Source organism: Antrostomus carolinensis, unplaced genomic scaffold, assembly GCF_000700745.2.
Source record: "Antrostomus carolinensis isolate BGI_N321 unplaced genomic scaffold, ASM70074v2 scaffold31863, whole genome shotgun sequence".
NCBI lineage: Eukaryota > Metazoa > Chordata > Aves > Caprimulgiformes > Caprimulgidae > Antrostomus > Antrostomus carolinensis.
The window spans coordinates 17,464-31,377 of record NW_010307795.1 but is presented as its reverse complement, the minus strand read 5'-3'; the positions used below and the strand labels follow the sequence as shown (position 1 = coordinate 31,377).

The 13,914-nt window shown below is 48.0% G+C and overlaps 1 protein-coding gene across 1 annotated transcript in view; it reads right to left on the bottom strand.

Annotated features, from left to right (window-relative positions):
• Nucleotides 1–11,131, bottom strand: part of LOC104523103 (G-protein-signaling modulator 1) — a 55,288-nt gene extending 44,157 nt beyond the window's left edge. The window contains 8 exon segments of the mRNA XM_010165567.1: nt 1,410–1,518; nt 3,131–3,286; nt 3,570–3,685; nt 4,889–5,012; nt 6,543–6,685; nt 6,982–7,117; nt 7,664–7,885; nt 10,968–11,131. Coding sequence (XP_010163869.1) covers nt 1,410–1,518; nt 3,131–3,286; nt 3,570–3,685; nt 4,889–5,012; nt 6,543–6,685; nt 6,982–7,117; nt 7,664–7,885; nt 10,968–11,131 — 1,170 coding nt within the window.
• Nucleotides 11,132–13,914: the final 2,783 nt, after the last annotated feature.

The following is a 13,914-nucleotide window of genomic DNA, read 5'->3' as shown; positions in this document are numbered from 1 at the left end:
ACCTCCAACACCCTATTAACGTCAGAGGAACACACTGACAGGACAACAATCCTAGGCAGGACCTACCACACACACCATAGGACAGCCCTGTTTTCTGCCCTCAGCTCAGATGTCTCAGTTTCCCAGGAGTTCCCTGCCACACACAGAGATGGGAAGGGTACTCCAGAGCAGTGTCTGAGAGCTGGGACAGCTTCCAAGGTTTTTAGGTACATATCCTTCATTCCAGCTGCTTCAGAATAAATTTTTCAGTAACCTCTGATCACACTGCGGCAGCTTCTAATGTGCTTACCCTGGAGGAGATTTCATTTGGATGTCACCACCAGACTTATGTCAGGGTAGAAGCGAGAGAGCTAAACACATTAGTGTGCAAAGGTTTAACTTCATGAGGTTTTTTTTCCTGGGCAAAATGCTGGTGTTTGCCACAACAGCACAAGCAGCTCACTGGGCTCCCAAGGCTAAAATAAAACATCAGCTTTGGGACAGAATCACTAGCTGCTAGATGCTAATGCAGGCTCTCCTCACAAATGGACAGTCTCTGCACTGCTCAATAATTAATGATGTGAGGGAGTTTATTACCCACCTGCCATGACTAGCCTACTCCTGACATGCCCTGTAATCACAGCCATCACCCCAGAACGAGAACACCACTGCGAACCCCTACCCCGCTGGGTTTTCCCTCCACCCCCAGAAGTCACCAGGACCACTACTGCTCCTGTCCTCCCATCACCCCTCATCTGCACAGCACACTGCCAAGCTGCTGTCTAGCTCGGAGTAATCAGCCCCGTGCTACAACAGTCCTAGCAGACTAAAGCTGGAAAAACTAATTTGTCCTAAAACATACAAGGCCAAGGAACAGTATTGCTTCTGCATGTCTGCTAAGTATAATGCACAATCAGGCTGGTATGTTAGCTAACCCAACAGACAGGCAGGAGAACACACAGAGCGCTTACATATGGTGATTCCAATTAGTGCCTCAGTTGGGCAATTTCTTCATCTGAGGAAGACTGAAGAGGCCATGGTTGATTTCCTCATAACACACTGGAAAGACCAAAGGATGGCATTCTTGCATTCTCTATTTCTGAGCCACTTGAAAGTGATGTAGGTTTTTGCACCAGGAAGACAGCTAGTCCCCAGGTCCTTTCTCACCCAGGAATACTGGCTAAGAGCAATGTACAGCAAGTGTACTAGCTGTAATTAAGGGGAAGGCTGGGAGCCTCCTATAAAAAGAATATTTTGCAGCCAAGCTCTGCAGTTCCTAAAGAGACCATTGAAACAGCACATAGACAAGGGCTTTCCAGAGCAATCATAGCAAGAGAAGATCTACATTAATATGGCTTATTGGCATAAAATAAAGTCTTCATCTCAACAGGGACAGCTGATTCCCCCTGATCTGAACAAGCTTCTCTTACCTCTTGGGAGATTTCAAGATGTTTCCTTGCAAAGTGCAAGGCTTGCTCATGGCTCCCCAGGGAGATATAGGCATTTCCGAGACTCCAGCAGGCTCTTCCTTCTCCCACTCTGCAAAACAGGAAACTGTCAACCACAGAAATGCTGGGCAAAAGCCAGCAGCACAGCAGCCCTTTCAGGGCCTCCTCTGGAGCACCAACAGCCAAGCCTCCTCGCTGTGTTTTTCACCTACACAAGTGTTCTGCAAAGGAAAATTAAATGCACTATAAATCTTAAACTCTTCTTATGCTGAGGTCAGTAAGATCAGGGAATGAGCAATAGCCTCAGAACTGGGCCTGCACCCACAGAGGCAAAAAGCCAAGCAGTGTGGCAAGGGCTCAGAAGGGTCTGTCCAGCTTCCACCTCATACAGAGAGGATTCCTCTCCAGAGACGCACAACACATCAAGAGGACTTGCAACATCCAGCCCTTTAGTTCTACAGCCCAGAGCTAAATTAGCAAGAACATGGCAAGGAGAGAACACTGCAGGCATGCAAGGTTCTGCAGCTACACAGCAGCACTGCATCGCCCAGGTTGCACGCACAAACTGAAACTGCACACAACAGCCAAGCAAATATTTCCACAAGGCCCCCAGGCCTCTGCTTCTTATTTCCAGAAGCCAAAGAAAGTAGGTGCATGTGAAACCTGCCCTGGGCAGCCCTCACTCCCAGCCCCAAGTGCAGCCAGTCCCACCAGATACCAAGGCATCTCCAAAGCAGGTTTCAGCACCTGTTTGCACAAGCAGGCAAAGACCTACTGCTCGTCAGAGCCTGCTCAACTCTGCAAATGAGCAGATGTGGGGGGTGATGGGATAAAAAAAGCTCATGGGGGCGCAGGGGGAGGTTCAGCGTGACTGCAACTCCCTTTTCAGGGGTTTGGGCGGGTTGATCAGCATTTAAACATTTTTCTTGTCACCCTATTCAATACCTTCTGCTCACAGGGTGTGTTCCCAGAAATGCAGGAGCCCACAGGCCTGCACCCCCACAGCATGATTCACCCTTGGGTGGGATTATACCTTCTCTGAGCAAATATTGCCCAGATAGTGCCACAGAGCTCCCATTTTAATGTCTCTGCTCCATCTAGTGGAAGACACCCAGCTTCCCAAAAGCTATCAGCAGTAACACTGAACAAGGTGGCTGCAGTCACTTCAGGTTTAAGAAGGCAAAAAAGGCCAAGCCTCCTAAAGAAGGAATGAAGCCAAATGTCAACTCCACATGCTCTATGTAACATCATTTGTTTCTACATGGAAGTTTCCAGCACCATCTCAGAGCAATAGGACAAAGCAGCATCTACGTATGTATGTCCTACCCACACAGTTTCTAAGTAACACACAATTTTTGGGAACTTGAGGAAGCTTTAGAGGGGCATTTCTGGGATAACCACATTGCAAAGTGCTGAATACAATGCATTATCTCAAAGTACCTCTTATTAGAAATCTCTCTCAGCCCACACAGGCTTTAAGGGCACAACCTCCAGGATTGAGTGACACGGTAAGGTGTCAATCATGTGACATTTTTGACAGATGAATGGACTGAGGTCTGGGTTCTGAGACATTTCTAGAGACTTTCAAGAATACATGGCACTGCTGGTTAGCCCCAGCAGCAGAGAACAATAAATCAACAGGGAAGGGTCAGTGCTCCATACACACCAGAGCAGAAATGCCATCTCCAGAGGCAGTCCCTTACCTGTCTCCCAGCTCCTGTGCTATCACCAGGTGTTTTAGATGGTACTCAATTGCTCTTTCATAGTCTTGAAGCAGTGTGTATGTGTTTCCAAGACTGTAGCAAGCCTGAGCTTCTACTGCTTGGTCTTTGAGTTGTCTGGAGAGCTGGAGTGTTTTCCTGCATGGAAAAGGTGGAAATTAAGAGATCTGCTCACTGCAGGGCACCTCTGCAAGGCAACAGGAAAGTCACTGCTTTGGCATGTGCTGCACTGAAGTCAATGCCTGTTACCCAGCGCAGGCTGACTGTCAGGTGGCTGGATGGCTTGCCACTGCTGAGCACCACACATGCAATTGGCCTCCAGGTCCCTTGTCACATCCCCCTGAGCCTATGAATTCACTGCAATAGGTCAGGATTTCCAGGGAACATCTGCCCTGAGTCTGCCTTAGCCCCTGGCACTTACTTGTAGTACTCAGCAGAGATGTCAAACCTCCCAAGGAAGATGTGTGCATTGCCCAGGTTGCTGTACGCTCTCCGCTCGGCTGCCTTGTCCCCAAACTCCTTAGCAATAGCAAGGCGCTGCAGCAGACACAGATTAGTGAGTACAGGCTGGACACTGCCAGGTTTCTGCTACACAGCAACTTTTCTGGGAGATTAACGTCTTGGTCTTTCAAAGTTCCCACCCAGCAAGGTACTGGTGCACGTGTATATCAGGGCTGGAGGCAGCAGGAAATCTCTCCCTCTTTTGCAATTCAGGATCAGGAAGGGACTTTGGGAAAGTGGGAGTAATGTCACAGCCTCTTCTAACTCCTACTCCAGTCTGGCCAGTACACACCTGTTTAGCTAAAGAGCAAAAGGAGCTATGCACACACTCCAACAGCTCAACAGCTGGGCAGCTGGAGAGCTGCAGGCGAGGCTGCGAGGGGATGTGGTTGATCATCAGACTGACACGCAGAAACAAGGCTGTCGCCTTGCAAGGTGCTGCGGCACAGAACGAACACGCACGTGTGCGGACCCCATCTCACTGCCTGCGCTGCAGCTGCTCCCCAGGCCTCCGCCCCTGCCCACACCTCAGTCCTGCCTCTCCTCTCATGTTCCCCTGCTCCCCACCTCTCACCCTCCACGTTGCAGCACCCTGCTCCTGATCCCAAATACTACACAGTTTTCCTGCCTCTTTCAAGCCCTTTCTCCTAAAGCACTGCTGGCTGCTGTCCTCCAGCATTTAAAAATCAGAAGAGCTGTGACAGGGTTGACCTTCCATGGTGTTGAGCACCTTCCAACTGCAAGGAAACTGAGATATACTTTGAACTAGAAGTTTAATTGCATTTGAATTGGGGCATGGATTGTGTCACCTCACCCCTCAGTGAAGCTTTACAGAAAGTCATTATGTTCTACAAGCAATATTTATTCCTGATCAACAGCTCTTTCAGCAGCTTAATTAAATTCATGGCTTGCATTTATTAAAATCTAGACTGACACAAATTAAGAGCAGAAAAGCCTTGCTAGGCCCAGCTGCAGCTTGCCCTTAGATATCTCCTTTGGTTTCCAAGCCAACAGCAGCCCTCCCTCAGGCTGCTCATTAGGTGCTGGTGGGGACTGGAGTAAGATGTTGGGCATGAGTTAGTGCAGCAGGGCCAGCCACTGAGGTACACACAGGAGGGAGAAAAACAGCTGAGGGCAAACATCTCCCTGTACTTCCTGGGCTGTGGTGAGAAGAAAAGCTGCTCCCCAGCAGCCAGTCTCAGGCCCTGACCCCAGGAAGAAGGTGCGGTGGTTTCCTACCTCCTTGTGGAAGGCTATAGCTTCACTGAAGTTGCCAAGTAAATACTGAGTGTTGCCAAGGTTTCCATAAGCACGGCCCTGTGCAGCTCTGTCCCCCAGCTCCTTCACCAGGGACAGGTTCCTCCTGAAAGAAGTCAGAGCAGTATGTCTGGTGAGACACAGCAAAGAAACTTGCAGCATAAAGAAAGGAGAGCTAACCCTGGAGAAGGGATTTCCCCTCCCCAGTCACCCGTCCTCTGCATCCCTTGGCAGGTGACAGCCTGGTCACCTATGGCAGCTGCTGCTCTGGGAGCTCGTGCAGACCCAGCAGTGCAAGTCCCTGCTGCTCTCTCGACCTCAGGCAATCTGCAGCTGTGTACAGGAACCACACAAGTGCTCACACACTAATGGTCTGAGGGGATTCCATATTAGATAAGAAATGCCCACCACACTGTATAGGGGAGAACCAGGAACACGGGAAAAAGGAGATTACCCACAGCAGGACAGGGATGAACCTGGGGAGAGGGGCAAGATCCACAGTTCCATGCCAGGGCTCTGCTCATGGAGGTTCCCAACATTTCTTGACCTTGTTTTTCCCTGCTTTACACATCCAGCACACATAGGAAAGCTTAGAGCTCCCAGCTGGCACAGATTTACCCACTGGTTATGCTACGTGCACCATTCTTTGGAGAAAGGATGGTGAGCTATATATAGGCACTATCACATCCTCAGATATAAGATGACAGATATAAGATCTTGTCACTCTCTTCATTTAAAATGGCTACTTAAAAAACCTGCATTATTGAAGCAAAACTTTAAAGTACAAGGGGAAAACGTTAGCCCAAAAATCTGGCAACAGTTTTCCTACGTGGGACATCAGAGTGAGCTCTGAAGCTACTTAGGAAAGGGAAGAATGTTACAAGCAAGATAAACTACAGATCCATGAGAAGGACAACCGGGACTGCAAGTGAAAGCCTCTTCCCTTGGGTGAAGGAGAATCTGTTCGCGGCCCCAGCGATGGAGACACACAGGGATCCATTCTCATCAAGGCCAGCAGAGAGCAGCAGGGGCTACAGGAGCTCAGAGTTTAGCTTCCAAATACAGCTCTGTGAATGAGCAGACTGTTGAACTTAATTGCATGATCATACTTCAAACTACACTGAGTTTTACCAAGGCAACGCCAGGATAAATTTTAGCTCTAATTTTATAAAAGCTTGCAGTCCCTCTCTCACCTTCCTTGAGATTAATTTGCCATGATAACTCAGCATCTCAGGGGAATATTCCCAACTCATTACTACATGCAAAATCTTATTCAGTGGCCTGATTTTCAACAACGCTGAGCCCACAGTCTCATTCTTTGCAACAAACATCATCCAGAGCTCCCACATCCTCAGTGGCCCAGGAAACAAATCCCCCCATGAGAAATGCTTCCAAGAGGACTCAGTAAAAATTGCTGTCTTGCACCCCATGCAGCTATCATTAGCCTAATGGTTACCAGAGCTCAGCTAACCTGCAGACCCTGAAAGCTGTCAGCAGAACAGGAACACCACAAATACAGATTATGACCTGAGCAGGATAAGCAAAAAGGTGTATCTGTGTGCATTTTAGCAATCATTGATGCCTGACCAGCTCTGATCCCTGCAGGAGAAAGCACTGGCCAAGCTTGAATACTCACTCATAATATTCTGAAGCTTTCTGTAGCGTCTCCTTGACTTCTTGAGGCAGGTAGCCTGGGTCCTGGGCCATGTTCCAAGATAAGTGCTTTCCCTTTGCATGGTAAACATTTCCTATATTATAGAGTGCTCTGGCTTCACCTACCTAAAGGGAGGAAGAACAGGGAACAGCAAGGTCTTATACTTCACACCCCAACAGGGACCTTTCCATTGCTGCACAGAGATGGTCAAAGCCAAGAGATCCACATTTTCCTTTCCCATCTTCACTGTCATGGCAGCTGTTACTGTCAGCAGCCTGAGACCTGTGATGCAGCCAAAGGGAGAGCTTCACACTCCATCTCCTTCCAAAGCCCACCTTCACCATGTCACAATTACTGATGCGCAGACAGATTATTTTTCAAGCTAGGAAATATTTCCAGTTGGATTCTATGAACAACTTACCTTGTCTCCCTGCTCCTGAGAAATGTCCAAGTGTCTCTGGCAGCAAACAACAGCTTCATCAAACTGCCCAAGTATTTTTAATGTATTCCCAAGGTTGCCACTTGCCTTGGCTTCTCCAATGCGGTCCCCAATGGTTCTACAAGATGACCAGAGAAATAAAGAGAGGTGTTAAAGAGCTCACAGACTTTTATTCACCAACTCTTGGAGGCAGAATTCAAGCTGCAGTGAGTCAAGCTGCAGCAAGCACTGCACGGTACACACACCACATCTAGCAGTTCCCAGCACACACACTTGGCTGGAGTGCTTCATAGGAGGTCTCTTAATTTTGAAGATAAATTATTGGGTTTTGTTGTCTCAGATTAACTACTCTAATGACTTTAGGTGTACTTACAATTAACATCCAGGGACAGGAGAACTGGACACTGTCCTGCTCTTGCTCCAAGCACCCTGCTCACATTCATATCCCTTTCTTCACCTTCCTGCTCTGAAGGTGGCTGGCCCATTCTTGCTGCTTCCCGAGTTCTCCACAGGACAGTCAGCCCATGCCTCAGGACTAGTTCTGAATGCTTACTTCTGGGGCAGATCCCCTCAGGCTGCTGGGTTCAGACCTCACAGAACTTGCCTTTACTCAAGCTCTGACAGATTGTGTCTAATTAGGATGAAGAACTGCTGAAATGCTTACCTGGCCAGGGTAAGGTCGTGTTTATGGTATTCCAGGGCCTTGGAGTACTCCTTTAGGTAGAAATAGGCATTGCCCAGCTGACTGTAGATGGCACTGAGAGTCTTCAGATCCTCTGTCCCCACCTGCACCGCTGCCTCGAAGAAAGCTGCTCCAGCTTTGAAGTCTCCAGCCTTGCACAAGCGCTCGCCTTCCAGGGCCAGTTCCAGGCAGGATGCCTCCATTCTGCCAAAAGCAAGACCGTCATTTCTAGAGGAGTTTGCTTGCAGAGCCTGCATGCTGCTACACAGTGGTTAAGAAGTTTACTTTATTGAACACCTTTAATTACTCACCACACCAGAAAAAAAACCTACAAAAAATATACGAAAACCTGGAGAAAGCCACTGTCCAGGCAGCATCTGCCTCTCTGCATTCAGTCCCAAGCACCAAGGCACCAGCCCCAGGTCAAACACTGTGTGGGTGATGATAACTCAGGGACATGCGGCTGGAACACCTCAGCAGCGTGGACACCAGCTTTCAGTGGAGATGGTGGGCACTCAGCCCTTCTGAGAAACCAGCCTCCTAGGCATGAAGACACAGGAGCACTCAGATTGACAGACTGCATCTGCAAGTGGCCAAAGGCAGCCCTCAGGTTCCTTTTTTAAGAAACTCGGGGCTCCCTGCTCTCAAGTCACACACTCACGTCTCGAGAGTAACATGGCATCTGTTTTTCTTCCAGGTGGTGCCCAGTGCAGAAGCCACGTAGCCTGGCTGTTCATGCCTGCACCATCTTCCCCAGGGTAACAGAGAGGGGAGCCAAATTGTAACACATTTTTATTGGCCCGGAGAAAACGCTGGACTGTGCAGAATTTCTTGGCTGAGCAGCTTCCAGCGCTCAGTGTCTGCTTTTCATTAACTCTCCTGCTGTCACTTTTTCCACAGGCACTCTGCACATTAGCTTTCCTCCCTTGCATTTCTCGACACCTCTGGCAACAGTGCATGCTGTGCTGTCAGTGAGCCAGCAGAGAGGAGCAAGACTGCCTCAAGAGAAAGGAAACATGCTCCTTTGAGTGGCCCACCAAGTCCTCTCTAAGTTACAGCTGTCCCTGTTAGACCATGTGTATCCAAAGATCTCGGAAGGGACAGAGCATGCTTTTGAAAGCTTGCACTTGGAAATGCCTTGCCTGCTGCAAAGTCAGCCCCTTCACGAGGCTGATGGGCAAAGCAGGATCTTGTTCCTCTATTCAGACATCTTTCTTTGCTCTTTTTGGCTTTTTCATTTCTGCTTAATGTATTTTTAAAAGTTAAAACTATCTAGGTCAAAGGTGGACAACTGCTCAGAAAAAAACATAGCTCACTTGTCCTGAGTCAGAAAAGCAAGGGTCAGACAAAAAAGGGGGTGCGAGGAGGTACACATATGAAATCCTAGTCCTGATACATTTTTCCTATAAACAGGCAGAATGGCATTTTCTCAGCTGCCAGGAAACAAAGCCAGTTCCTCTATGAGCAGTGCATAAACTGTCTAAAATCCAACACTATTTGCCTGGCAATCTCCCTGCCGAGTTGGCTCCGTATGGCTCCAGACACCCAACGCTCGGCAGCCCAACGGCATCCTCCAAAGCAGGACAACACACAAGGACTGTCCAAACATAAAAAAAAAGAACAGCAAGAGAGTTGTTTTCAGACTCTCCCTCCAAACACACTTGTGATCTCTCCTGTCTCACTGTTCATTTGTCCCCAAAACCACTGAGTAATAAGAGGGAGAACAGGATTGTGACACAGCTCATTTGAGCTCCCACCTCAAACTCCCACACAAATATCTGATTTCAAGCTCACTGCAAAGCCCACATTTCAGGGGCTATTTTGCTTGCACAAGAAGGCTGCTTGCAGTGCCATGCATCAGTCCCTGCCTCAGCTTCTGTTTGATAGGGAAAATAAAAACAATAAGACTTAATACTAAAAATGTTTACCTGATCCTCCTGCTAGACCACATGAAAATTAGTGAGAATGAGCCTGTGATAGAGCAGGCTGAACTAGAGGCGCCCATTTGGGGATCACACCAAACTTCCATCAGTCCTAAAGGCACATGCAAGGTTTGTAGATCAACTAGAGCGGTTATCTGGTGTCACCATCAGGTATTGACAAGTCTCTGTCGATACACCCCAAAGAGTTGAAAGAAGGCTTGGGGTTGAAGACAGACCAGGAACACCTTATACGTCAATCAGCAAGATCAAATTCAGGCAGCTTAGCACAGACGAAGCCTGAGAGGACTTGAAATGCAGGAATGAGCCACTATCACAGGAATTAGTGTTGGATTCCAGTTAAAAGACTGCATACACAGAAGCAAATTTCTCAATTATTTCAGTTCAAATTCCAACACAAACAAAACTTCCCAATATCCAGGTTCTCTTTAAGAAATTGAGTTCACCAGCTGTAAACAGTCTAAAAACTGAGTTGGAGACCAATTTCCCTAATTGGTGGCATTGCAGTCTAGCTCAGATCAAACTTGTTGTGTGATTTGAATACTTGAAGTGAGGTTTTCCAATCCTGCAACACAGAAAACCCCACAGCAACAAAACCCAACTACACATTCCAAGGGTGGCATCTCGCTCAGGCCACCTCTGCCAGTGGGAGCATAACCAGAAATGAAATTTGTGCCTCAGGACCTGCGTTCTGACCCGCTCACACACACACTTCCACACACTCTCACTCTGGATGCTTTCCTGGTGTTCCCATAGTAACTGTTCAGGCACAATGCAGTGACATGACCTTCCAGTGCACACAGCCTTTAATTAAAATCTGTTTGTCCTTGAACAGGCTGCTTTGCAGAGTATCTGACTTATCTAATTAACATCACTGCTCAGTTTGGGACCTAAGCAAACAAGGGGAAGGAAGAGGAGGCTTTTTCTCTGCATCACACTCTGCCAAGCTTTTGCTGCCACATAAAAGGGACAAGAATCAAGGATAGCAATTATTAATAGAAACACAACCCACTTCTAAAGCCCACCTGCCCTTCCCACGTTCTCAGGACTCCACAGCCAGAGGTACTGCTGGGAAGCAACTCTGCATTCAGTTCAGTCACTGCAGGCTTAAAAGCACACGGAAACACAATGCCAAGGGCAGAGGAACCAACTAAAGGTCAGCAAACAAACTCAAGCACACCAAAACACTCCATGTACAACAGCTGCCAAAGGTCACAGCTCAACTGTCCATAAAGACCAGAGGGTGATTTAGGCAGAAGATAGAAACCTGCAGTTCAGGTGAGCCAACCTGAACCACCGTGACAGACTGGCAAAGGGAAACAGCGAACAGAGACAGACTCCCCTACCTCTTTTTCTGCAGGTTACGCATTTTCTGAACATAAACCCAGAGCTCCAAGCCCACTGGCAGAAGGAAGCAGCGGGGCTCAGGTCTACTTGGAACAATTTTGCAGACAGGTCTCTCAGTTAAGTTCACAGGTAGGATCTGCGGTTTTGAAGATGCTGATGGCATCTTGGTGTCCGTACAGTATGCGCTGCTCTCCAGTTTTCACTCCATCTGCTTGGGCAATGTTACTGGTAAGCTCCTGGAATCTTGAACTTTGTTTATCCGGGACACCACTTTTTCTCTCTGCATGCTGCCCTCGAAAGGGAAGGGGAGAGGAGCATTGCTTTTGTTTCCAGAGACCTAGAGAAAGTAATGTGCTCTTTCCTCTAAGAAATAGAATATTCTTTTGTCCACTGTTGGCCTCAGGTACCAGATAGGCGAGTTCACAGCTGAAATCCAGAGACAAGAGAGGATCTTGGTTCATTCACATATTTTCAATGCTGCCCAAAGAGTGCTGTGGTCACATCAGTTCTTCCTGTTAGTGCCTCTTTGCTCCAAGAGCAGAAGGGTTTCTGCTGTTATGAATCTCTCCTTGTCAGGTGAGGAGCTCAGGGTTCCTCCAGAAGAGGGTCATCTTTGAGCAGAAGCACACAGCTCCAACGAGATCTCATCCGTCTGCCACCCAGGAAGCTTTGCAAGTTCCAGAAATGATCTGAGCTGTTCTCAGACTGGGGAAAAGCAGAAGGCAGATCCCACAGAGCACATCCCTGCCCATTTAAATGGGCTCCAAAACATCCCCATCTGAGAAGACACAGCTCTCTACCCCCCAGCCTCCAGGTTATTAAGTATCTCCTCTGCTGACACACAGGCTACATGCCTGGGCCTGTACCACCTCAGCAAGCACCTACTATTCATGTCTTAATACCAGAAAAGAAGATTCAGTCCCTCCTGAGCCAGCAAATTACTGCTGACAAGCTGAAGGTGCTGGGCTTGGCCATATGGTGTGGTTCAGAAGAGAGACACTGCAGAACATGAGCAGCTTTTCTTACTTCCACAGCTAAGATACTAGAGCTTGTTAATGCAATTCCCTCCCCACTCAACCATCTCTCTACCAGCACAGTACGTCCCTGCCTGTGGATTTGAACAAAGGGAGGAGGGGATGCTCACTTGGAGCAGCCCCTGTTCGTAAGCCGTGCCCTAAAACAGTGCAAAACACTCACACAGATCTGTGTGTTCCTCCAGATAGGCAGGATTTCCAAATATTGGCAGAGGTCACATCCCAGACTCCAGGCCCACCACAAGCAGTCAGGAAGGTTCGACAATCTTCCCAGATGATCGAGTCCTAGACCAAAGCAAGACTACACCACATATAGCAGAGTGTTTTCTTCTAAATGCCTGGAGATGACAGATCACATCAAGTCTGGCCAGGTAAGAATTAAGTTTTGAAGATACCAGTTGTAATCTAGAAATCAGAACAGTGCTGGTGTGTACAGCAGAGTCTCAGCACCAGTTCCCAACTGGAGCACAAGTCCCACAGCTCCTCTGCACTTTGGGTTATGTACACAACTGTAAAACTGCAATGAAGGTGGCTCCTAGAGATCCTTTTGCAAAAGGTACTTCAGAAAGGGCAATATACGTGTTTAAGAAACAACAAAAAGAACAGTTGGGTTTTTTAAAGCAGTAAGACCAAATATAAACCCAATGTTTGGCCACAAATGAGTTCAGCAATCTGCACAGCATTCTGCCAGAGGAATGAGTGAGTGGTGTAATGCTGGCAGATCACTCGGCCCCCATCAATGTGACAGCTGTGAACATCAAACCCGGGAATGGATGTTGCTTCTGACACTCATATGAGGCAGAAGAGGGTGACCTTCCACCACGCGGTGACAGGGAGGAGGAAGTCTCTTCCCAGTCCAACACAGGGCAGGGCCACCCTCCCTCCTCCTCAACTTCTTTAAAAAGAAACTGATCTAAAGGCAGAAAGAGCCAAGAACAGGAAAAGCAGACATTGCCTCTAACAACATCATCTCCCAGGGTCATCCATCACTGTCAGACAGCAGCTAATGATGATCTGCACCACAGATTGCCTTTTGGCTGCCTTGCCTTATGAACAAAAATGTTCCTTTACAAAAGATGCACATGCAAAATGCAAGGACTCTCATGCATCATACGTGAGGAGGCAGCAAGGGTCCTGGGAACACTGGGGATGCCAAGAACACTGCCAAGTAAGAAACAAAGCAAACAGCACAAGGTGTTACCAGTGCCATTAACAGCGATCACCATGACTGCTGTCAAAACAGCACTATAATTAGGAGTTGGGTGATGATACAGGTCCCCAGAGGAGGAACTCTACTCAGAATGTCTGTTCAGAAGCTTGGAGCTACAGTCAGACACCCCAATGCCCCACTGTCCCCAAAATCTTCAGGCCTTCCTCACCAAATATTCCAAGAAAATACAGCCACAGAAGCCAGAGTAGGACACTGTGACATCCCACCTCTGAGGTCTGCGCCTCAGCTCCGCGTCCGCTCCAGGCAGGCAGAAAAAGAGGAGACCATACAGTGTCCAGCAACTAAACCTGTCTCGCTCCAACCCTCCCCTTCACACGCTCAGGGCGGCCTTGTTGGACTGTCTTGCTCACAGCACTTACGCTGCCAACAACAAATCCATCAAGCTGTGCACAAAATAATCACGGCACAAGACAGAGCTAGGAGACAGTTGTCTGCTGCCTTAAATACTGTAAATCTCACAGGGCAAGAAAACCTCTTCCCATCTGCAAGGTGAAACTGCTTTAAAAAAATTGAAAACACATTTATAGGTATTTGATTCATATTAGTGTGAGCGATACCAAAACTCATTCCCAATCAGAGCTGCTGTAGTTCTACAATCAGGAATAAACCCCAAGCTTTTAGACAGGAGCTAAGGCAGAAAAAACCCACTAAAACCACCAACAGCAGTAAAAACAAAAATCC